The sequence below is a fragment of the Gopherus flavomarginatus genome, chromosome 8 (assembly GCF_025201925.1).
Source record: "Gopherus flavomarginatus isolate rGopFla2 chromosome 8, rGopFla2.mat.asm, whole genome shotgun sequence".
NCBI lineage: Eukaryota > Metazoa > Chordata > Testudines > Testudinidae > Gopherus > Gopherus flavomarginatus.
The window spans coordinates 22,298,719-22,323,974 of record NC_066624.1 but is presented as its reverse complement, the minus strand read 5'-3'; the positions used below and the strand labels follow the sequence as shown (position 1 = coordinate 22,323,974).

Sequence of the window (25,256 nt, the reverse complement as noted above, 5' to 3'; positions counted from 1 at the left end):
TCACTCAATAATTGCTCTGTTCTGTTCATTTCCTCTGAAGTATCTGGCACTGGCCACTGTCGGATGACCACTGGTCTGACATAATAGGCCATTCTTGTGGTCTTCATGTTTTTTTCCTCTAAAATATCCACGAAAATCTCACTGGCTAATCAGAAACTTGGGCATTGCTGGTAACAAATGGGCATACAGAGACCACTTTCAGTACTGAAGGGCCTTTCATAAAAGGTTGTTGGTTCTAAAATGGGGCATTTTTACTTCACTCCGCAAGTTTAATTTGACTGCATGTTATTAACTTTTGTCTCTGAAGCAGGGGCTTTGGTAACAGATTGCGTTCCTTGGCAACAGGCTTCCATGGTTTAATTAGAGCAGATGTGGGAGTTTTAAAAATGCCACTGTTGGAATAGTTGAAGGATATTAGCAAATCAAATGGGCTTTGGCATGAGTCGTCTTGTCAGTCAGATGGGGGTGGCAAGTCAAAAGAAGTAGTAAACAAGATGCAAGCTGTGACGATTTGGCAGAGGAGGCTTGGCAGAGCAGTTCTGGAAACTTTGCTGCCTTCCTGGGATGTCTCTCATCCCTGCTATTCTGTGCTTTGTTTGATTTATGTGGGGAGGGGTAGTAGAAATCAGGGTGTGGGGAGGGGGGAAATTCTCTTCCTATGAATGGGATGATTTATGTAACAAATTACTTATTTGCAAGTTTCCAAAAGGTTTCTCATTTTTGCTTCTGTTTTCACTAAACTAAGAATTCTGTCCCCCCTTTCCTCCTGTCATTTTGCCATTAAAAGCTTTTCCTGTCTTCCATCCCTAAGACTTCACAATGACCTGGAGGAACCATTCCTAGGCCTACGGCCCACTTGGTCCTTGCCCTTTCAGTCACCATAGGGGCTAGTTGTGTGATGGTTGGGTTTTATGACATGGTCACGTATTCACTAGGAACTGGACTGAAGTTTCTAGCTTGCCAAACAGCCATCAGATTGTAACCAGTTCAGGTGCCTAACAGAGAATGAGTCCAAACCCAAAGCCTGGATCAAGCTGTGAGGTGGAGAGAGTGCTGGGGTCAGAAGCCAAATCCAGATCAGAATCTCATGTCCATCCCCTCTGTTGATCCTGGGCTGAACCAAATTCCCAGATCTAACTACCCTCAAAGTGTGTGTGTGTGTGTGTAGCTCTCTTATTAATAATAAATGAGTATACATAATAAAATAAGAAATAATTATAATGCCTGACAGCAAGTGTGTGTGTGCGTGTGTGTGTGTGTGTGTGCACGCTTGAAACTGATTCAAATCCAGAAGGCAGTGATCAGTGGTTAGAGCAGAGCACTGTGAATCAGGAGGACTCCTGTTCCCATGTCTGTCTCTGGCTAGCTGTGTGATACTGGGCAAATGACTGGCACATTCTGTGTCTGTTTCTCCATCTATTTCATTGTGCCAAAAAGTGTGTTAGGTGCTTCCTCGTGAGTGGGTTCCTGCCCCAAAGACCTAATAAATCCTCCTCCCTCCAAGGCACACTGTGAAAAGAGTTGAGATTGTTGTATAAATGATGCATTTTTTCCAATGAGAGAATCCAGTACAAAATTTGACAAAGCTAGTTCAGGAGGACACTTCTGGCTGTAACTTCTTCTGGCAAACCTTGATAACAATACGTAGGACAACTCCTATTAGAAAACCAATTAGCAACTGTAATACAAATAATAAATAATAATAAAAATTATCAGTAGAGCCCAAAGCATTGCGGCATTGCTATGGTAATCTGGAGAGTACTGGACCATTACCAAAAAACACTGTAGCACGTTTTTAGGGAAGTTAGCTGCTGCTTAGTTCTACAGCGCCACAGTTTTGTTTATAAAACCAAGCTGTAAAATTATGGGCCAGGTTAAATAAAAATCTCCTCCCTATCCTTAATTAACCTATTGATTTTTGATTCCTTTTTGCAGTTCAACAGTGACAATGGTTCTGAGAACATGGTTCTAGTCTCTAACATGCTCTCTACAGCAATGAAATAACTATGGTGTGAAAGGGCTCTCCAAAGGATGTTGTCATGTTCAGGTTTGGTATGTCAATAGGAAGGCGTGTTCAGAGCCATCAGGCTAGCTGCCTGGAATGAATATTGTAACTGGGGATGGGGGGAAAGGGGAGACACATGAGTGAATTCTACAGTAAGGAAACCCACCGGGGAAGCAGTGGCAAGAGGAGGAGAAAAACTTCTTTGGAACAATCTCTATATTCACTAATTTTTTTGTGATGTTGCTTGCTGGGTGGGACTGTGGGAGTGACAAAGGAGACCCTTGAAGGCCTACAAGCTGCAAATCTCAAGGGGAATAGTGTATTGTGATACAGTGTAATTAGGAAACGACCATGCAAGCCATAGAAAAATATCAGAGATGGGCAAAACCCCATACTCCTGATTTGACCACTCCCCTCGAACTCTGAGAGAGTTCCAATCCAGAGCTGCATCAACGGGTCGTGTCTTGGACCTGTCTTAAACCAGGAATGCAAACCTGAGTACTGCCTTGGGATACAGATCTGCACTGAGCAGCTCAGGAAAATATCTCTGAAATATACAGAGAAAACACAAAGCACCGACAGTTCAGAGCCAGGGAATATATATGTCAGACAGAGTGGATTGAGAAGGACATGGTATTAGAAGCTTCAGCCAGACTCTTTGGTGACTCCAAACGTGCTCTTAAAGGAACACTGCTGCAAGCATAAGGATACAGATTTGTTTGTGCTGGTTAAGTGGCGAGGGCTGATAGTAAATGTCACCTTAATCCGTGTGTTCTGTTTTGCAATCAGTCTCTCCAGCTGCAAGTAATTACCCCCCCAGCCAGTTTGCACAGGAACATGACATTAATCTAATAATTATAGCACTTGCACCAGTCACAACTGCTACAGCTAAGGCTATAAAAAAGTTTCCAGTCTAATGTCTTCCCTGTCTTTGCACGCTCATAACTGCCTGAAATGTTAGCATTCATTGCGAATGCAGGTCACCTGGGGTGGGCAAAACACTCCAAACTGCAATTTGTTGTGAAAGGACAGATTTCACCATGTTCATAGGATTATCCTGGAGAAGCATGCAGATGCCACCCCCCCGTGGCAAGCTGCTGTTTATTGAGCATGCCCAGAAAGGCATTTGATCTGGCAGCCGCCAGGCACCTGGTGTGGAAAGCCTGGCAGTGCAAAACAGCTGATTTCCTTTTAAACTATTTCTCAGGCCCTGGGGTTGTGTGATGAAGAAACAACCAAGTGGCAGTTTTCCTGGGAACCACGGTATCAGCCCAGAGTGAGTAGAAGGGTCTCTGACTGTCAATATTGCTCAGAACAACTTGCTCATTAATATTGCTATTGATTGCATTATTTGAAACTAGATTGCAGGAAGGCAGCTGAACCAGTGCGAAGATGTTAAAAGTGACCTGAAGCCCAGTTCCTATACATTCGAAATTGTCTGGCTATGTAGATTTTATTGAGAATGCACCCTCTGTATGACATTCCTGTGGAGTACTCTGCATGGCTTGCAGTGATTGGAATGGACTACAGGACACACACACTACTTCCTAGTAACATTTTTCATGATGTTTTCATAAGCTTGTGGATGCCTGCTTTCAACAGGTGTTTTCAAACCTGCTGCAGAGTAACCAGGTATAGCCACCCTCTCTAGAAACATAGATACACACAGTTTTTTCAAAGAGAGAAATTCCTGGGTACCATCCTGTGATATTAAGAACAACCTAGGGGCAGAGGGTGACGGACACCCTGATATCTGGTAATAAATTGCAGCTGGCTTACCCCATTCAAGTGTATCCCAATTCTTTAACGTCATGAAATGTATCTGATATGTATCATAGATTATTAGGGTTGGAAGGAACCTCAGGAGATCATCTAGTCCAACTGCCTGTTCAAAGCAGGACCAATCCCCAAATGACCCCCTCATGGATTGAGCTTACAACCCTGGGTTTAGCAGGCTAATGCTCAAACCACTGAGCTATCCCTTCGCCCCTCATGCGTGCTGTCAATGAAAAGGTCATGACTCACTCATTAATATCATCACATAATGTAGGTGAAAGCCACTGATTCAAAGTTAAGGACATAAATTGAAATAATACATTCTTAAAATGTGTTTGCCAGCCAACCAGTAGTTACTTCACCGCAGACAAAGGAATGTGATTTTTCCACCTCGGAGGTACTGCCGAAGTACTTTGAAAGACAGTGCGAATGTATTTACATGTCCCGTAAACAGATCCATCCAGCTACAATGGGGTGGAGACAAACCTCACGCTATCACAGTGGGCGGGAGGAGAGTGACAAGTACATGTTTAATGTTCATACAATTACACCAGAGGGGGCAGAAACTATATAATTTGCATTTTAGGAGACAAATCAGCAGGGGAGAGAAGCTTGGTCTGGGTCTTACTTTTCAGAAAATACATTGCAAAGCTTTACTGGTGTATAAAGACAGGGGGCTGAACCTCAAGTGATAAGCAATTGAATCCACTGATTGCATGCAATACTACTGTACTATACACGTGTATAGAGTGAGGTCTTTCTGAAAGGTAATGGCACACTGGGGATTAATATCATTGTGAAATGTATGTATTAGCGCTATAGGAGGAAATATGAATACATGATATTATGCTTTAAAGTATGTGACCAAACAGGCTCCCTCCAGACAGGGGAGAAGGCAGATATTTACCTGTCTCCTATGTAAATGAAACATGGTGAAATCAAAACAATGGAAGCCTCATTTACTTGCAGTGGGATAGGAAGCCCACAGGAAGGGAAAAACAGCATGGGGTCATCCTGCCTCTGGAAAGAAAGTGGCAACTTTGGAAGATATAAGCAAAAACAGAAACCATCTTTAGCATTCATCTTTAAACAGGCACAAGGGAACAGAGCTGAGAAAGATGGGTTCTTCCATCAAGGCGGGTTTGAAATCTCTGGAAATCAAATATAGGTGAGAAACCTGCTTAGGCAAAGATCTTTCACAAGAGAAACCAGCCTGTTGTACTTCTATGGAAGGTCATAACTGAGAGATAGTCACCCATGGCTGGGAAGAAGGAAGATTGGTGAGAGAAACCATCCTGAACAAAGCCTGTACCTTGCTAGATTAAATTTTAGGCTTCCACGTTTTTACCCTTGTAACATTTTCTAATTTGATCTCTTATACTTGAACTCACTTAAATCCTGTTGTCTTTTGTTAATAAATGTGTTTTATTATTAATATAAACCAACTCAGTGCTGTGTTTAAAGGAAAGGGTATATTTACCTCAGTTAAGTTAATAAGATATGATTTGGTTTTGTGTCTTTCAAGGAACAAACAAACCTTATTATCTCTCTGAACTGTCCAGGAGAAGAGGGCTGGATGTTAGAGCGCACAGTTTTGGGAAAATTCAGGACTGGGAGTGTGTTGGGGTCACCTGCAGTTGGAACATGACCAGGGAACATGACTGGTATGTTGCTGGCAGGTCAGAGTTGCTGGACCAGGTTACAATTATACAGACAGAGGGTGTGATCTGCATGCTTCTTGCTGACTGTGAATGTCTGAAGCAGGGAATTACAGTAGCAAAGCATTTGAGGAACCCGGGGTTACAGGGCAGACAGTGACTCGACCCCTCACTGGGTCTGGATTGCACCGCTCAACTGCGTAACGCTGCCTCTGTCTCCTTTTCCCACTTGTCCTTCCTGCAGAGATTCAGAACTCTCTGTTACACAAGCTGAGGCTGGTTTTGAATACTATCTTACAGATAGGTAACAGGAAAGGTACCTTTCCTTGGCAACTGGTTGTGTAGTTAGGCATCTTTCTGAGATTTCATCTGTTATTGGGGGTTAATCTCCAAGTGATTCTGGATGGTATCAAGAGTCTGGATTCATATACAGGATGAATCCAATTTGGCACATCCCTAGTTCCCTGTTGCCTGTTATGAAAAGCAAGTGTTAGCTTTGATAGCCTTTGATTTACTCCTTCCTAAACCACCTCAGATTACACAAGATGTAGATAATGGAGCAGTCAGATAGTAACCTTATTGGAAGGCCTAATCAACAAATGACATGGGCAATGAGAAAAATCAGAATAATTTCTGCCTGTATCTAACAATCCTCATGACAAATGCCCTCCTATTCCCCCAGATGCATTTTCCTAATTTGGGGTCAGTTGGTTGGGATCTGAGGGCCTAATTCTGCTCTCATTTACATCGTGGTGTGAAAATCTGGAGTAACTTCAGTGAAGTCAGTAGTTACCAGTGGATGTGAAGGCAAGATTTGACCCTGAGAGCTCAGAGATGATTTATAATTTAACTGGGCAAATCTCTTTCATTCATCTCGCCTTTTCCCCTCTTCCCTGTGCATCTCTCTCTCCGCCTTCCTTCCTCTATTTATTTTTATTTTCTAATATACTAATCATAGGCAATAGCTGTGTAAGGAAGAGAAGTATGAAATACCATAGATACCCCGTGGTGTGCAGTGCAGAAATGCGTTCCAGAAGAGGGGACATGCTAGGTAGCATGGTTGGTTGGAGAGCTGGCACTGGCATAGCTAAAGCAATCTCTATATTGCCGTAGTATTTGATTTGCAGTCAAATGTGGTTACAAAAGTACTGTGGCATGCCAATTCCATTATTTAAGATGTGCGTGTTCTCTTGAGTCAAGTGTTCAATTTGACAGACCATCCCTTCACTTGAGTGACATAACCACTGCTTCCAAAGCTCAAGATAGTGACAGTAGTTATTATGCCCGTAATCATAAAGCTTCCTTGCTACCCTAGTAGGTAGTCTCATTACCGTATATTAATCCATATCTTCCCCTTGCCTCCCTCCCACACAAGTCTGGCATCAAGCAACTTTTCTTGACTGTATTATATAAAGGCTGAAGAAAGACCGAAAGGGCAAAAAATGTCAGGCAAACTTCCTGAATTGTTTCTGCATTATCTGCTCCCTCCATGACCTTCATTGTCTCTCATACTTGGGGCATCTGTCCAGGCTTTTGAATGGCTATGTTACGGGATGCCAATTTCTATAAGTAACAAGTACTAGTGGGAGTAAGGATGGATATCAAGTCAACAATATGGGAGTGTCTATGGAAATGAGAGGATCGAACATTAGCGTGGGATTAACTATGGTTGTGGATGTATTAAGCCTGTGAGCATGCCCAGATATTTCTTGGGACTTGAATGCCCAGGTGGAATGGGGTGCTTCTGCAGTTACAAACATGCCCTGCTTTCTTTCCAACTAACCTGACTCCCAAATGCTTATTAGACCATACAGTATGTTAATTTTCATAAACAGAATAAGAATTATATGTCAGGCCCTTGTTGCTGGTACATGCCAGTGGTCACGGTCTCTGTCTCTGTCTCTGTGTCCTGGCCCAAAAGGACTACAGGCATTTTAGAAAGGGACACCAAGTCAGTCCATAACTGAAGAGTCACACAGCAAGAGATGAGAATGGACCATGGGGAGTTGCAGAGGGAAGGGCCAAGGTTAAGGATAAAGAATATGTGAGTTGCTTTATGTTGTGTACATATCTTGTTACCTTGAAATTACTTCTGTATATGATATATGTATATATGTGTGTGTAGTGTATAGGGGCGAGCTCCTGAGTTAAGATGGAGTATTGCTCAGGCTTGTGGTCTCCACATTCCATATGTGCAAAAATTAGGATAGGCGAGGACTGCCCTGTAGATCTCTGGGGGGCTGTATTTGACTCAGTGGCTGCAATCTGCTCATCCCTTACTATTAAAATGTGTGATGAGGCCTTATCGCCTAGAAAAGAGATTTACTGTGTAGTGTTGCTAATGTTTTTATTGTGAGTCTTACATTTTACGTTTTTTCTTAAAGCTCCTGATCCTGCAGTCCCGAGATTATGAAATAATCTCAGTTTCCATTACAGAAATATAGTTTCTAGCACTCCATGGTTGCAGAGAAAAGTTTGAGAATGTGACCTGAGTGCAACCTAAAGGCTCCAAAACCAGAAAGAAAAGAAGTAAATGGAAATGTATAATGTTTAAGTCAATCTCAAAATATTTTGGAGCCTGACTCATAATTTTTAAACACTTGGGGTTGACAACCCAGCAGGTCACTTATTAAAGGTGAAATAACTTCCTATAACAAGGCACTTGGCCCCCCGATTGATATGGATTAGAGTGTTTGTAGGAAAAAACAAGAATAAGCAGGAGGTTTCTGCCTGACAGTTCATCCTTTCCAGGAAAATGTTTGGAGGCTGCATTTTTCAGATGGGAAACCCTCTTTAACTGAGAGCAATACAGCTGGGTTTCCTGTCACCAAACATGAGAAACTTGGGTAGGATTGCAGAGTTGTGCACAGCTATAAATAGTTCACTTATGATGCTCTCTCTCTCTTTTGTCAGTCACATCCAGAAATAGTGAAGACTGTCAGAGTATATATTCAAGATAAGAGGATGAAAGATGGCTTGATTCAACTAGAGCATGCTAGGTGCGACCCAATTAGTACCAAGTTAGTGCGACACATCCTTCTGCTTCTTCCCCCTGCTTTGCTTTGGCTTCATTTAAAAAAAAAATTAGGACCAGATTCGCTGCTACATCCCAGCTTTGCTGAGACCTAGGGGAGAATGATAAATAACCACGTGATGCTGCTTGTTGTTTCCTGATTCAAGCCTGCCCAAACCATGCCAGTGGCGGATCAGACGGAGGGGAATTCTGTTCTGCCGGGTCCTCTTCCCTCTTCTGTCCTCGACACATCCACTTCTTCCCCTATGTTGGGATATCTGGTTTTGGGTCTGGCTCTCCTCTAGTAACTTTTTGGTTACCACTGACCTATGCAGGAATCATGGAAATGGAGAACAAGGTAGAAAGATTTTGATTGTAATTGAAAAAAAGATGGCTGTTGAAAAATGTTTGAGTCATCCCTGACAACAGGAATGGAAATGGAGACCAAGAGCTTGAGAATCAAATACATTTCTTTCATGCATAAGCCTTATGGAAAAACCTGTAGATTGCAAATGAGATGGTAAATTTCATTTGGTTTTTTTGGACCATCCTTCAGAAATCAATAGAAAACTGTATCCCTCCCCTAGAATTTGTGCACCAAGAGCAGAAAGCAGGGGCCAGCTTTAATTGATACCATTTTGTTCCCTCCCATCCCAATATGTGACCTCCCATCAGTTTCATCTGTCCCCTCTGCCTCTGAAGTTTTAATTTTGTCAGCTAGCACGAAAGGGAATAGACGATCTTGAAAGAGGCTGTAGCAAGAATCATGACATCTCATGTTGTTTCTCTGGGCATTACGTAAAAAAGAGACCCCCCCTTTATCATGCCTGATGATAGAAATAATGAAACCTCTATTGTATTTAAATACGCGTCTGTTCCAGAGATGGATTCTCCCTCATAGGAGGCAGATTGGCCAAGAGGAATGAGGGGTTCAGTATTTCTACTTCTGGCAGTGCTACCAACTCACTGTGTGGCCTAGGGTGAGTCATGTCTCTCTCTCTGCGCCTCCTCTGACAAATAGGGAGCACGGCATTGACATGCCTGCCAAAAAGGGACATGTTATGAGGATTCATTAGCTGTTGCCACAGAAGTGCGCCATATTTTATTGTTTTCTTCCCCACCCAGTGCCACATTGGCTGACCCAATATATGTCAGTGATAGAAAGTAGATTATGCCTCTAAGGGTGCATGATCTCACTGGTGAAGAACTCACCTTGGGTGTCTTTACCTTTCACGCATGCAGGGGTCTGTCGTTTCATTCTCCAGGTTTGAGAGCCTGGAAATAGAAAGAGGAGGAGGGAGAGAGAGTTGAATACTCAGGAAGAAGCAGAACCAAAGTGGTTGAGGGAGGTGATGGGCATCAGCACAGGGGCTTACTCCTGAAAGACTGACTGGATGGCCAGCTTGGTTCCAGTGTAATGGGGTCTTAGTAGTAATAAGAAGCAAGATCTAACTTACCTCCTTCACAACTGTCAGCGGAAACCCAAATGACTAACTGTGAGCGCAAATGGATTTGCTGACTCTGCAGATTTGGGAATCCCAGAGCAAAGGGAGTTGAGGGAGAACCCAGGCGGCAGCGAAGAAGAGGTGAGGAGCAAATTATCACAAGCTCCACTGTTTTTATTCCCTCTCATTTCCTCCCCCATACGTTTCCCATCCCTCCCAATTCCCCCGTCAATGCACATAGTTTTCAAAGCACATGTGGAAAAGGGAAGCAGGAAAAATCCCCCTCTGCCTGTGCTTCAAATAAATAAATAAAATAAAATCCCAGGTAGTGAGAGGCTGCTATTAACATGCTCTTGACAGGCACGAGACTGCTGGGCTGAGAGATGTCTGACTGAAGGGTTAGGCTGGGGTAGGGACGGGGGAGAGAGGGGCTTCTGTTTTTCTTTCAGCTCTCTGCAAGTGGTGGGGTTCCCCCCCCGATAATAAGGACATCATCAGATGCAGCATGCAGTGGCTAAGGGATGCCTCAGGAATGGTGAGTTCAGGTAGCTATGTCTTTCTCTTTTCCTCCTATTGTAGTACTTGGAAGGGGAGATAAGCCTCAAGCCTTTCTTCAGACTCCTTCTTTCCTCTCTGTCCTTGAAAATCATTGATCATGCTGTAGCCATTTTAGGGTCCCTGCATTACAAAACTGCTGAGCCAGAGAAGAGATTAAAAGAAAGAAAATGACATGGCAGAGATTTGGCAGGTTCGGGGGTGGTTTTCTGGTAGGGTGCATGTGTGTGCGGAATATCATTTTCCAGGGGGTAGTGTGCGGTGTGTTAGGTGAAACAGCTGGATGAAAAGAATCACGGAGGGAGAGAAGAGAACTGGAAATGGGGGTGTTGGATGTCAACAGCATTGTTGCAAGTGGAACCGATCCGATCTGTCTCTTCCGTGGCAGATGAGTTGGGGTGTGTGTTTTATTTGTTACTAAGCTGTCGCGTTCCTGCTGTTACTTGGGTCTGGACTGTAAAACACCCATCTTAAAAGCGGAGGCTTCAGGAAGCAGTTTAAACGATGACAGCCAGTTTATAGCTGTTCTTGCTCCTCGTGATTGGAGTGCAGCTTTGTGTTGATTTTTCTGTTGTGGTTGGGGAAGCCAGGGAAATTCCCCCACCTTAGACAGGGCTAACTGTTCAATAACTTCCAGACTGAGAGACACAGTTCCCCCTTCCTCTCCTCAGATCTCTCTCTCCTACAGAACTGCCTCTGCTTTGTAATATTATTTGCCTGAGCCCTTTCTTTGTACGCTAGGCTTTTTTCTTTCAGTACAATTTCCCACTGATTCTAACACTGCTGCATCTCCACTGAGGGTAGAACCGTAGTATAGACCTGGTCTGAGCAGGTGTAGACAACATAGTGCTTAGAGCACGGGGGTCACCTAGGAGCCCTATCTGCACTTTGGCTACTACTGGTGGAACTGAACCGATCTTAGCAGTGGTGGGGAACATTTCAGAGGAAAGCCTAGTATAGAAACAGCTGTAGGTTACCCATTGATCCCAGTCCATAGCTTTGAGACCTTTTGTGCAGGTTCCTCCCCCACCTTCCGTCCCCTCTGAGAAATGTTATACAAATTTGAGCTCTAGAGGTTTACGCTGCCTAAAGACTCTGACCCCATGATCTAAGCTGAGTGTCGGGGTGTGGGCAGCTGTCCTGTGTCAGACACTAGGGTATTTAGGTTTGTATTTAATGTTTTTCTGGGACCTGGTACCGATTCAGGATTTTTTTTCTTTTAAAAACGTCTGGGCTTTTAATTTCTCTCTCCCTCCCCCTCCTCCCCAATCCCATCCACCCAAGTGTAATGCTCCAGTAATGACATTCTCCCTGCTCCAACTGGTGTCTAAGCAACCGAAGTCACCCGGCACGAATTTGCCTATTTACATTTTCAGAGATTATCAAGTTGAAAGAGAGCAGTGGAGAAAGGCCTAATGTCTTTCTTTCCTCTTTTATTTTACCTCCTAGGCAACTACTGTGCTGTGATGGATTTTGGGGGGTGGGTGGGTGGGTAGGGGAATTGCTGTAGCCAGGATGAGGTGCTGTCACTCTCTCTTATCTGTTGATCTTTCTAACTATTTGTCATCAGGAAGGAACACTTTATTTTTCACTGATCACTCGAAGCCTCTTTCCCTACAACCCCTTAAAAATAAAATATGGCGACTGCTAAAGAGCCTATAATATTTTTGTAAACACAGTCTGGGAGATTTTTTGGAAAGTGAAAGTTTAGGCAGATGGCTGATTCTGAAACAGGTTTGAACCAGGAATTACCAAATACCTTTAATTCCTGCTGAGGGGAAATTAATTCCAGGGCCAGGATTTCTGTTGCTTTTTCAAAGGGTTAACAATCACAAGAGTATTGAAATTATTCTATCTATCCTTTGAAAATGGAGCAGACAATTGATAAAAACAAATAAGGTTTGCATACAAGATATTTATGAGCCATAGCTGCAGCATGGTGTGAAGGGGCTTAAATGGTTTAAGTGATGTAATAGGTGGTAGTCGTCTCTCAATGTTGAATTGAAGTTCCAGCATTTTGGTAGGGGGCGCTATGATGCTGCAGGTGTTGTCTCTTGGCTGAGTGGTGAAGCTGAGTTCCTGATCACTTGGGCATTAACAAATCTGCACACTATTCCCAAGACAAGAAGTGTTAACCCAGATGTCCGGGCCAAATTCCAATCCAAATAGTTATATTCCATCCTACTTATATTCCTCTTGTGGTTCCTATTGGGTAAGTTACTTTTTACTTTCTGTCTTTAAACTGTTGGGTCATGTTGCTGTGCTCTGTTGAACAGTTGTCATATTCCACCCCAGATGTAGCTGCCCTTCAGTGGAGGCTGAAGTGATCGGAATATATGTAGTTTAGAAATCATCATCAGAAAAGCAGTGTAGAAATGTAAAATGGTCTTATAACTCTTACTGCTGGAGTGAGGTTCACTGTTGCACTCACAGATGCTAGGCTGCCATAGCCTATGGTATGATAGAAAACCTTAACCTCTCATCCAAATGAAATTAGACCTGTTTTCATGAGCATCCATCAAGCCATTCACAACAGTTCTCACTTGTATAGATTTCATTGTTTTATGAATACTGGTTAAAAAAACATCAAGAAAAGTATGTATCAGTTACAGCTATTGGGCCAGATTCTGCTCAGTTGCATTAGTGTAAAACCGAAATAACATCATTTATTTATAACATGATACGTAAATGTTGCTTTTTATTATTCTCGTCACTAGATTAAGACAAAGAGCTACGCTCATTCTTTTTCTGTGCTAGTCACGTGTATCAAAGACACAGATCTATATATTTTACAGTTGGTCACACCTTTTATTTTGGTAGTAGGCTGTTCTTTATTTCTAAACCTGCCACTTAAACTTTGCTATTATTCTGTCATATTAAGTTGTTGGGTTTGTGCATGTGCTGCTTTCTATTTTTTAAACAATTAATCTTTTGCCAATTATGCTAGCTTCCTGTGAGGGTATTTTACACGCTTCATTGGTATTGAGTAGGTTGCTAAACTCTGCAAGTATCTGTTTCTAACCCTGCAAGCTGAAACTAACTGTCATTGCTAGTGATAAGAATAAATATACACAGCCGACCAGCAATGCTGGTAAGATGATTGTCCGGGTAGGAGTTTCCTCACTCAGAATATTGATTCATCATGAAAATCAAATGAGCCATTTTAAAGTCATCCACACAATATGATATTTTCTGAAATGCTCCCAAGGTGGATTAAAGAAGCATGTTTTTCTCAAGCATTATCTGTATTTATTAAAAGAAAATAGAAGCGTGTATCTGCAATATATCTTTGTTTGCTCTGAGAGTCTCATTCTGGGTTCAGTCCTATGCCTATGGAAGGCAATGCAAAGGCTGCCGTTGGCTTTAACAGGTTCAGAGTCAGGACCCTTTAAAGCATATTGTCACAGCAAACCTAATTTTGTGCATTTTTTAAAAAAAATTCAATTGTTGATTTTTCACATAATCATTTAAAAAAAATCAAAAACCAAACTCTTGTGGATAAAATGTGACAAAATTAAACAAAAATTAATTACACTACTACAAATGCAAAATCTAGTGGAGAGGCAATGAGGAGTGCAAATCAGCAGCCGAACTTCCACATAATCTTATCTAACTTGTTCTTCCCCAGTTATCAGTATGTAAATCAAACAGTCCTCCAGGTAGCACAGGCTCCTCACACTCCAGCATTTGAATGGGTTCAATGTCAGAGAAAACTGGCTGAGAATCTGGACAATTTTCTTTTTTTAAAAGCTAAAGATCAACTCAGGAGATAAAAGCCTCCCAACCAATGCCCATGTGTAGGAGGACAATAGGATTAGTTTGAGGAGGCACTGAGCCCCCTCAGCTCCCACTGAGATTAAAGGGAGCTGAGTGCACTCAGCAGCTTGCAGAATCTGGCCTTTTGCAATAAAATGCACAGAGAATTTCACTGTCCTGCAGAGTGGATTGGAGCACTCGGAGAAGGTGAACGCTGCACCCTAACCCGAGTTTTCATCACCACTGAATGCTGCACCCTAATCTAGAAGGGCCCTTTCTCCAGAAAGAGAATGGGTTATGTCAAGTCTATTCCCATTCATGTTGGACTCTGTTGTCACAGAAGATTGACACTTGGGTCAAATGTGCACTTTCTGTGCTGTTGATTAGAAATTCCTGAAGGATTAAGCTTGTTTCATAGTGGAATTTTCCCCCACACATTATTTTATTTTCTGAGCATCTATTGGACCATGATGATTTTCCCTCCACACCCATATCCTATACCCTTAGAACAGTTTGGATGTTTCAGCGTTAGTCTCCCTCTGGTTTTATTCTTATATGAGTGAACAATAAACACATGAGATAATAAATAGTTGATAATGTAATAAATAATAAAACAATCAATACCTGGCACAAGATGAAGGTTGGTCCTGTGACTAAATCATAGGACAGAATCAGGAGACCTGGGTTTTATTCCCATATGTGTCATAAAGTTGCTGTGTGAACTTGGACAAATCACAGTCACTTCACCTCTCTGTCAATTCTCACATCTGTAAAATAGACATAATAATAACTTCTTACCTCACCAGGGTGCTGTGTTGATTCTGTTATTAATATTTGAAAAACACTTTGAGATCCTTGGATGGAAGGTGCCAGAGAAATACAAAGTATTATTTGTATAATATCAAGCAATATGCACCCATTGTGAAACCAAAAGCGCCACGTGGTTGGTCCTTCTGCCTGTTCATCCATCTCATGTCCATCACTGTAGTATCTGAGCATAGCAGTTGTCTTACTTTTCACTGACATTATATTTACTAAGAATTGATTTGTTTGAACATGAGGATGCTTAAAAAAAGACTTCTTGAGAAATCTCTGAAATGCTTCATGTTCACATGCTCATCTATTTATGACATTAGCTTCTTCTGCTCCAAAATTGTTGTTTTGGTGATCTTCCAGCCTGGCTGTTAGTTTGAACATGACTAATTCTTCAAGTAACTAAGCTGTTAGATAACAAAAAATCATCAAATTGTCTCAGCCTCCAATAGTTTCTATTGTTATGAAAAGACATCTAGTCTAAAACAAAACAACACAAAAAACAAAACAGCTGCCTATTATGTAGATAAGCAATGGAAGGTGCATAGTATTAGAGAATGACCTAAACTGCAAATTTTGGTTCCAGATCCAGATTATGAAATCCCTAAAATGTGAACATGTTTAGATCCTGGTATCTGTCTTGGTCTATTATAGAAAGATGGGCCAGATGCAAACTCCAGATCCTGGTTCAGGCCCCAGTTCAGCACAGCACCTAAGTATGTGCTTAAATCCCATTGACCTCAATTACACATAACACATGCTTAAACTTAAGCACATGCTCAAGTGCTTTGCTGAAATGGCACCTCAGATTTTGAACCTCCCTCTTCCTCTCCTACAAAATTCAGGACCCAAGCTTCAGACATGTAATGTATATTATATCTAAACTAAATATTATGCAAGGAGAATATTAAGGTTGCACAGTTAAGTACTCAGAACTCCAGAAATGCCAAAGCTCAGGCTGCGTGCATAGCTTAGCTCCACCCTATTTGTGTGTATGCTTTACCATACACCTTTCATTATGTAGTCACATACCGTTTTTTTCCTCAAAAAATCCAACATAATACCAGAGAATTGCATCTTCTGCTTCTGTATACTGGTCCACATCTGCCAGATAGACATAGTGACCTTCAGGCACTTTCTGATAACTCTTGTCATCTCCATGACTGCCAAAATTTCCCAGTTTACTGTAGCCCCTTTCGTGTCATAAAAGTGTCACCTTTGGACTTGGAAGTCCTGTGTGACTGATGAGGGGGGTAATCTTTGTTGTAGGAGGACTATTGTACTGTATTATATGGAGTACCAAATCCTGTACAGATTTATACATGGTGCATCTTCATCCCTAGTTAGTGGGAGTGTGTGTGGTGTTGTCAGTCAGTACGGAATATGGAAGGAATCTACTCTGATTTAAAAAAAGAAATTGATATAAACTTTAAAAAATGCAGATAACATTCTCATGGATAAAAATGCGACAATAAATTCATACATCCAGTGCCATCCAGTTGGAATTTCTATTTTTTCCTGGCATACTGGTGTCATCTCTTTCATGGAACGGGTGCCAGATCCACTGGGAGTTCACTGGGCTCTTCTTTCATCTTTGAGTAGATGCTCGTGTTCTGAGAGGTGCTTCCAATACCCTGAGTTAATTTATATGAAATACAGAAGATCAGTGTATATCCTAACAAGATGATGTTCACCCACTACCCACTGTTCATCTTGACGAGGGAAAATCAGGGCCAAATATAACCGACAGCCTCTATAAGGGGCAGGAGAAAAACAAGTAGCTGGGGGAAAGGAAACACCAACAGATTTTTAACGGGTCCTTATTCTTTGCGTGTGGTCTAATGGCTAGAACAAGGAATTGGGAGTTAGGACCTTTGGTTCTATTTCCACCTTTGCCACTGACCTGCTTTGTGACCCTGAGCTAGTTGTGGAATTCTCCCTGTGCGCCACTTTCCTCATGCATAAAATTAATGTATTAATATTTCTTGTAACAAGGCAGTCTGCTTCTTTAAGGGCCAGGAGGGCTGCAGCCAGCCTGCCCTGCTCTGAGACAGAGCCCTTTTTAGAACAGGTGTTTGGGCTGAGGAGAGGCGATTATTAGACCCTGCTGGGAAGGGGTGCAGATGATTCCTAGAAAGGGCTGAAGAGCTCAGTGGAAGGTGGGAGCTGGGGGAAGGAAGTTGGCTTCTAAAGCAGGTGGGAGAGATGCAAGGGGAAGGGCTCCTGCCAATAGCTTTGGTTTGGTGTTCCTTTGTGAGTTCTACATATAAAGATTAAACTGTGCACTGAAGGAAGGGTCTGAACAGACTTTTGGCATGGTGTTAGTCCTTTCTGGGCTGGGGAGACAGAGGCTAGCAGCTTGTGCTTTCCTATCTTGCAAGGCTAATAGGAGGCTTAATTAATGACTGTTAGTCAAACTTTGTTAAGAACTCCCTGGATGAAAGTTGCTAGAAGAGTGCACTAAATTATTAAGTATCAGAGGGGTAGCTGTGTTAGTCTGGATCTGTAAAAGCAACAAAGAATCCTGTGGCACCTTCTAGATTAACCAGACATTTTGGAGCATGAGCTTTCGTGGGTGAATACCCACTTCGTCGGATGCATGTAGTGGAAATTTCCAGGGACAGGTATATATATGCAAACAAGAAGCAGGCTAGAGACAATGAGGTTAGTTCAATCAGGGAGGATAAGGCCCTCTTCTAGCAGCTGGGGTGTGAAAACCAAGGGAGAAGAAACTGGTTTTGTAGTTGGCAAGCCATTCACAGTCTTTGTTTAATCCAGAGCTGATGGTGTCAAATTTGCAGATGAACTGAAGCTCAGCAGTTTCTCTTTGAAGTCTGGTCCTGAAGTTTTTTTGCTGCAGGATGGCCACCTTAAGATCTGCTATTGTGTGGCCAGGGAGGTTGAAGTGTTCTCCTATCAGATTTTTGTATATTGCCATTCCTAATATCTGATTTGTGTCCATTTATCCTTTTCCATAGAGACTGTCCAGTTTGGCCAATGTACATAGCAGAGGGGCATTACTAGCATATGATGGCGTATATTAAATTGGTGGACATGCAGGTGAATGAACTGGTGATGGTGTGGCTGATCTGGTTAGGTACTGTGATGGTGTCGCTGGTGTAGATATGTGGGCAGAATTGGCATCGAGGTTTGTTGCATGGATTGGTTCCTGAGTTAGAGTTACTATGGTGCAGTGTTCAGTTACTGGTGAGAATATGCTTCAGGTTGGCAGGTTGTCTGTGAGTGAGGACTGGCCTGCCTCCCAAGGCCTGTGAAAATGTGGGATCATTGTCCAGGATGGGTTGTAAATCCCTGACAATGCGTTGGAGAGGTTTTAGCTGGAGACTGTATGTGATGTCCAGTGGAGTCCTGTTGGTTTCTTTCTTGGATTTGTCTTGCAGTAGGAGGCTTCTGGGTACACGTCTGGCTCTGTTGATGTGTTTCCTTATTTCCTCATGCAGGTATTGTAGTTTTGAGAATACTTGGTGGAGATTTTGTAGGTGTTGGTCTCTGTCCTGAAGGGTTAGAGCAGATGCGGTTGTACCTCAGTGCTTGGCTATAGACAATGGATCGTGTGGTGTGCCCGGGATGGAAGCTGAAGGCATGAAGGTAGACATAGTGGTCGGTAGGTTTTTGGTATAGGGTGGGGTTAATGTGACCATCGCTTATTTTCACTGTGGTGTCTAGGAAGAGGACCTCCCATGTAGATTGGTCCAGGCTGAGGTTGATGGTGGGGTGGAAGCTGTTGAAATCGTGGTGGAATTTTTTCAGAGTCTCTTTCCTGTGGGTCCAGATGATGAAGATGTCATCAATGTAGCATAGGTAGAGAAGGGGCGTGAGTGGACGAGAGCTGAGGAAGCATTGTTCCAGGTCAGCTATAAAAATGTTTGCATATTGTGGGGCCATATGGGTGTCCATAGCGGTGCCACTGATCTGGAGATGTATATTGTCATCAAATTTGAAATAGTTGTGTGTGAGGATGAAGGCACAGAGCTCAGCAACCAGTTGTGCTGTGGCATCATCAGGGATACTGTTCCTGACAGCTTGTATTCCATCTGTGTGTGGAATGTTTGTGTAGAGAGCCTCTACATCCATGGTGGCTAGGATGGTGTTTTCTGGAAGGTAACCAATGCATTGTAGTTTCCTCAGGAAATCAGTGGTGTCACGGAGATAGCTGGGAGAGTTGGTAGCACAGGGTCTGAGTACAGAGTCCACGTATCCAGACAGTCCTTCAGTGAGAGTGCCAATGCCTGAAATGATGGGGCATCCAGGATTTCCGGGTTTGTGGATCTTGGGTAGTAGATAGAATAACACTGGTCAGGGCTCTAAGGGTATGTTGATTTGTTCTGGTTTTAGTGTAGGGAGTATCCTGAGTAGATGGTGCAGTTTCTTAGCGTATTCCTCAGTGGGATCTGAGGGAAGTGGCCTGTAGAATTTGGTATTGGAGAGTTGTCTGGCAGCCTCCTTTTGGTAGTCAGACCTGTTCATGATGACAACAGCACCTCCTTTATCAGCCTCTTTGATTATAATGTCAGTGTGGTTTCTGAGGCTGTGGATGGCATTGCGTTCTGCATGACTTAGGTTATGAGGCAAGCAATGTTGTTTTTCCACAATTTCTGCCTGTCTACGTCGGCGGAAGCATTCTATGTATAGGTCCAGACTGTCATTTCGACCTCAGGAGGAGTCCATGTGGAGTTTTTCTTCTTGTGCTGTTGGTGGGAGGGTAACTGTGTATCAGTGGGCTGTTCAGTGTTATCCTGAAAGTATTTTTTGAGTCGGAGACGATGAAAGTAGGCTTCCAGATCGCCGCAGAAATGTATCATGTTAGTGGGGGTGGCAGGGCAGAAAGAGAGTCCCCGAGATATGACAGACTTTTTTCTGGGCTGAGTGTGTGGTTGGATAGATTGACGATATTGCTGGGTGGGTTAGGGGTACCACAGTTGTGGCCCCGTTGACAGGTAGGAGTTTAGACAACTTACAGTCCTTTTTCCTTTGTAGAGAGGTGAAGTGAGTAATGTAGATCTCCTGTCTTATTTTAGTGAAGTCCGTTTGTATGGAACATTTTATTTTAGTGAAGTCCGTTTTCATTATTTATGAGAGTCTCCAGGTTGGAGAGCTCTTTTTTGATGTTTTCCTGTTTGCTGTATAGGATGCTGATCAGGTGGTTCCTCAGTTTAACTACATTATTGTTATTGGTATTTCAAATTCTCAGATGAGAGAGCAGTGTGAATTTCTTATACCACATCAGGGGAGGTGCCTGAATCGGACACATACTTGAGCAGATTTGATCTTAGCCCATGCTCTGAAGAGAGAGAGACCCTGTGCTGCAAAGAGTCTAATTAAACCATCGCTTTCTACAAGGATACCCAACGACCCACAGCTGAGTGGAAAACTTTCTCTTCTCCTGCCCTTTCCTCTCCAAGGCTTATGGTGTTGTTTGTTAGTATGTACATCAGGAATCATACTCTTTTCATTCTGCCCAATATGTCAGCGCTGCACTATTAATTGCTGGACCTTGTCAGGCTTAGACAGCTGAAAACACTTAGATGTGCTCTTTAGCAGCACATGAGAGGTGATGCATTAACTTTTAAAGAATCTTACTATGTTGTGGCAAAACTGAAACACATCCTTGATTCTCCCATGGAACAGCTTTATATCCTTTCTGCTTTTGAGCATCTGACTCCTTCTTCCTCAAGTCCATCATCAGGTACACTGCCCATGGGTTCTGTAAGACTTCTCCCAGAAGGTGAAATTAGTCTCCACTTGCAGCCATCAGATTTCATGTGGAGATCTTTGCAAGGTTGTGAGAGGGAACTGAATGTTCACCTTCGATCTATGGAGCAGGGATAGCTGCTACCGCCCTCTACAAACCATAGAGTACATCTAATCAAAGAACTAGCACCTCCATCCAAGTCTTATCTATCCCCAAAGCCTTAAGCGCAGGATTGCCCAGGCGGGGGGGCAAATGGGGTTATTTGCCCCAGGCCCTGCGAGCCCTGGTCCGGCAGCGGTCCGGGTCTTTGGCAGCATTTCAGTGGCGGGAGCCCTTCAGTGCTGCTGAAGATGCAGAGCGACTGAAGGGTTCCCCACCACCGAAATGCCTCCGAAGACCTGGACCGCTGCCGGGTGAGTACAAGCGCTGCAGCTCCTGTGCTTTGCTCCAGGCCCCCTGAATCCTCTGGGCGGCCCTGCTTAAATGTGTCAACCTATTGGGAATGGTACAGAGATCCCCTTCCAGGACAGGCAGAGGTGCAAGGACTCCTGTAATCATTCCACCTTAGTGCCTTGCATCCATCCTTTGTTCCCTCCATAAACTTCCCCCATGGAGAATGCTGAGGGGGACTATTTCCAGGCATTTTTTCAAAAAGCTGAGTGAGTGTAGGCATGAGGTTGAGCACTGAGCCTTCCAGGGGTGCAGAACACACAAGGGTAGCCTGGGAAGGGAGTGGGTCAATGTGACATTGACCCGCCTTGGTGCCCTTAGGTTTCTGGGCTGTTGCGGGGGCTAAAATGGCCTCCGTGTAAGTTAAGCAGCCAGAGAGCTAAGTTGCAGCAGCTCTGCCTTAGCTGCTTACTGGCAACTCTGCAACCCTCAACACACACCCTTAATGTGCCTCCTCCTGCTCATGACCCCACCCATATGCACCCTGAGTTGGCCTGTATAAGGCAGTCGGTAGCATACCAATGCAGTGCCTGCACCAAGTATATTCTCCTTCAGCTGGCTGAGGCTTTTACAGCCTCTCTTCATCAGCATAAAGGGGTTGTAGCATATGGGAGAATCCATCCAAGTGCATGTCCCTATAAAGTGTCTGAGAAAAACAGAGGAGAGGGCAGAAGGTGAGCTGAGCACCAAAACAAGCCTTGTGACCATGTCTGTTACCACTTCAAACCACGGCTTTGGGGAGAAGAAGGAGGGAAGCAGTTAGCTCCTCAAAGCAGAGACTGGACAAAGCTGGGAGCATTTCTCATATGTACTCCTTTCACGAGAGGAGTAAAAATGTCGTCTTTGCCTCATGGAAACGTGTCACACAAGGAATGAGAAAGGGCACTTTTCCAATCCAGAATGACTTCTGCAAAGTCCTTCAAGTGAGTAGCACAGGATGCAGGACAGGCTGTCCCATGCAGTGCAGGACAGGGGGCAGCTGACTTATTTTAACCAGTTGGGATAAACCAATAACCCACTGGATTCTTTGCCCAAAATGCCAGCTGAAGCCAATGCCTGAACCCCAAGCAGGGATTTCTCTACACCTCCCCCAGGTTTCCCTATCAGACCACCCAGTGGTCAAACCAACCAAGATGAAGAACATACCAAGAATATGTCATCTGAAGGTTCAAGTGGTTTATCTACAGCCGAACAGCCCAAAGCACAAATACAGCTACCTACTGAAGAAACTGTGTCTCCACAACCAAAAGGCAGTTCCTGATGTTTGTAGGTCAAACTTTTCCCATTTACTGACATTACAGAAGATGGCTACTGGGGCATCTCTTGCAAAAAAGCTTATGAATAAGGAAAACTTCCCATTGCTACAATTGGTAAAATGGAGGAGCTTGGTTTGCCAGACCAATTAGCAAAGCCAGCAATGCTGACAAACTATATGAAAAGGCTGCAGAACACCAAGTCTCTGGATTGCATCGACATGTAGAAAACCTTACAAACCAGTCACTGTGAAAGCCAATTTTAGAAGTTTTTTATGAGGTTGTTAATGCTGGAGGCACAACACAGTTTATGCAAACAAATATGGCTATCACATCATACTTTCTATTTTAGCAAGAAATACCACACACTACAAACTAGAGGTCAATGTTAAGTGCGTTGACACTTGTTAACCCTAGGGTTGGACACTGGTTCCGAACAAGACGGTAAATGCTCACTATCTTTCTGCAAGAAACTCAACTGACTGGTTAGAAGCATGCAGTTCAATTGTGAAGGACTCAGCAGTTGAAAAAGTGAAGAACTCTCTCACCAAATTCAAAATTTTTTACATACATGGCTGATGAATGTTTCGATGCAAATGGATGTCAAGTATTGTAATTGCGTACGTTATCTTGAAGTTAGTGGTAGGCCAGTAGATGCATTTCTAGATGTTCAGGTTATAGAAGACACATCGGCTGCATCTGTGGCAACCCACATTTTAGAAGAGTTAAATACTTCTAAATTGGACCACAAACAGATGGCTGCTTATGCATTTGATGAAGCTGCAAACTTCTCTGGAAGACATGGTAGAGTAGAAGCTTTGTTCAGAGAAAAGTGTAACCCTAATCTCTCCTATATACTCTGCAGAGGCCATCATAACTTCAGTACCCGGAAACATAATGGAGCAAATAATTTTATTTTCAAACATCTAAAAGTTTATAAGGTGATAAGTAACAGTCAGCATGGATTTGTCAAGAATAAATCATGTCAAACCAACCTAATAGCTTTCTTTGACAGGCTTTGTGGATTGGGGGGAAGTGGTAGATGTGGGATATCTTGACTTTAGTAAGGCTTTTGATACTGTTTCACATGACCTTCTCATAAACAAATTAGAAAAATACAATTTATATGGAGCTACTATAAGGCGAGTGCAATACTGGTTGGAAAACCATTCCCAGAGAGCAGTTATCAGTGGTTTGCAGTCATGATGGAAGGGCATATCGAGTAGGGTCCTGCAGGAATTGGTCCTGGGTAAAGTTCTGTTCAATATCTTCATCAACGATTTAGATTTAGAACCATTTGGCTTTAGGTCACCGCTGCCACCATGTAATAACCTTAGTCCCAGATTTGGACCTTAGCGTCCAAAATCTGGGGGTTAGCATGAAAACCTCCAAGCTTAGTTACCAGCTTGGACCTGGTACTTGCTGCCACCACCCAAAAAATTAGAGTGTTTTGGGGCACTCTGGTCCCCCTGAAAAACCTTCCCTGGGGACCCCAAGACCCAAATCCCTTGAGTCTCACAACCAAGGGAAATAATCCTTTTTCCCTTCCCCCCTCCAGGTGCTCCTGGAGAGATACACAGACACAAGCTCTGTGAAACTACACAGAGAGACTCCCCCTCTCTGTTCCCAATCCTGAAAACAAAAAGTACTTTCCTATTCCCCCAGAGGGAATGCAAAGTCAGGCTAGCAATCCAACACACAAATCTCCCCTTGATTTCTTCCTCCCACCAATTCCCTGGTGAGTACAGACTCAATTTCCCTGAAGTAAAGAAAAACTCCAACAGGTCTTAAAAGAAAGCTTTATATAAAAAGAAAGAAAAATAAGTACAAATAATCTCTCTGTATTAAGATGATACAACACAGGGTCAATTGCTTAAAAGAATATTGAATAAACAGCCTTATTCAAAAAGAATACAAATCAAAGCACTCCAGCACTTATATTCATGCAAATACCAAAGAAAAGAAACCATATAACTTACTATCTGATCTCTTTGTCCTTACACTTAGAAACAGAAGACTAGAAAGTAGAACTACTTCTCCAAAGCTCAGAGAAAGCAGGCAGCCAGAAAACAAAGACACAGACACTCAATTCCCTCCACCCAAAGTTGAAAAAATCCGGTTTCCTAATTGGTCCTCTGGTCAGGTGCTTCAGGTGAAAAAGACATTAACCCTTAGCTATCTGTTTATAACAGTAGGGTCCTGCAGGAATTGGTCCTGGGTAAAGTTCTGTTCAATATCTTCATCAACGATTTAGATTTAGAACCATTTGGCTTTAGGTCACAGATTTATTACTGACCAAACAATAAGTGACTGGACTGGAAGCTCTTACTATTTGATTTCTACCCAATATTCATAAACCAGGCCCTGATCCATTTGGAACAGTGCTTCTTAGAGCTGTCATTTTAACATAGCTCGTTGTATCTGAAAAACGCAACGTTGTCATTATGAGTAACTTGCGATCAAGATTTAAAAAATAAATCAAATTGGGAAGTGTCACTATCCTTACTCTTAGTTTGTTAAAAACATGTCTCCTGTAAGAGGCTGCTCTCAGCATGGGGATGGATGTGAAATTTAGTGACTTCTTACTGTTGTACACAATAGAGACACAAGGTGGGTGAGGAAATAGCTTTTACTGGACCAACTGCTGGTGTGGGAGAGACAAGCTTTTGAGTTACACAGAGCTCTTCCTTAGGTTTGGGAAAGGTGCTCAGAGTGTCATAGCTAAATACAATGTGGAATAGATAGTTTAGAATAAGTAGTTAGCCCATGTTCTGGGTTGTACACAATGGCTGTTTCCTTGGCTGTTTTAGGCCAAAAGA

General features: G+C 43.0%; 1 protein-coding gene across 3 annotated transcripts in view; it reads left to right on the top strand.

Moving 5' to 3' along the window:
• ARHGEF9 (Cdc42 guanine nucleotide exchange factor 9) overlaps window positions 1-25,256 on the top strand; it is a 317,600-nt gene that overhangs the window by 123,434 nt on the left and 168,910 nt on the right. The window contains exon 1 of one of the 3 annotated variants that reach the window (XM_050964606.1): window positions 10,332-10,432. The exons of 1 other annotated variant lie outside the window; for it this stretch is intronic. In XM_050964606.1, coding sequence (XP_050820563.1) covers window positions 10,403-10,432 — 30 coding nt within the window. In that variant the 5' untranslated portion in view covers window positions 10,332-10,402. Of the gene's footprint in view, window positions 1-10,331; window positions 10,443-25,256 lie in introns of those variants that run through there. One more of the 3 variants, XM_050964610.1, reaches the window with a different exon arrangement.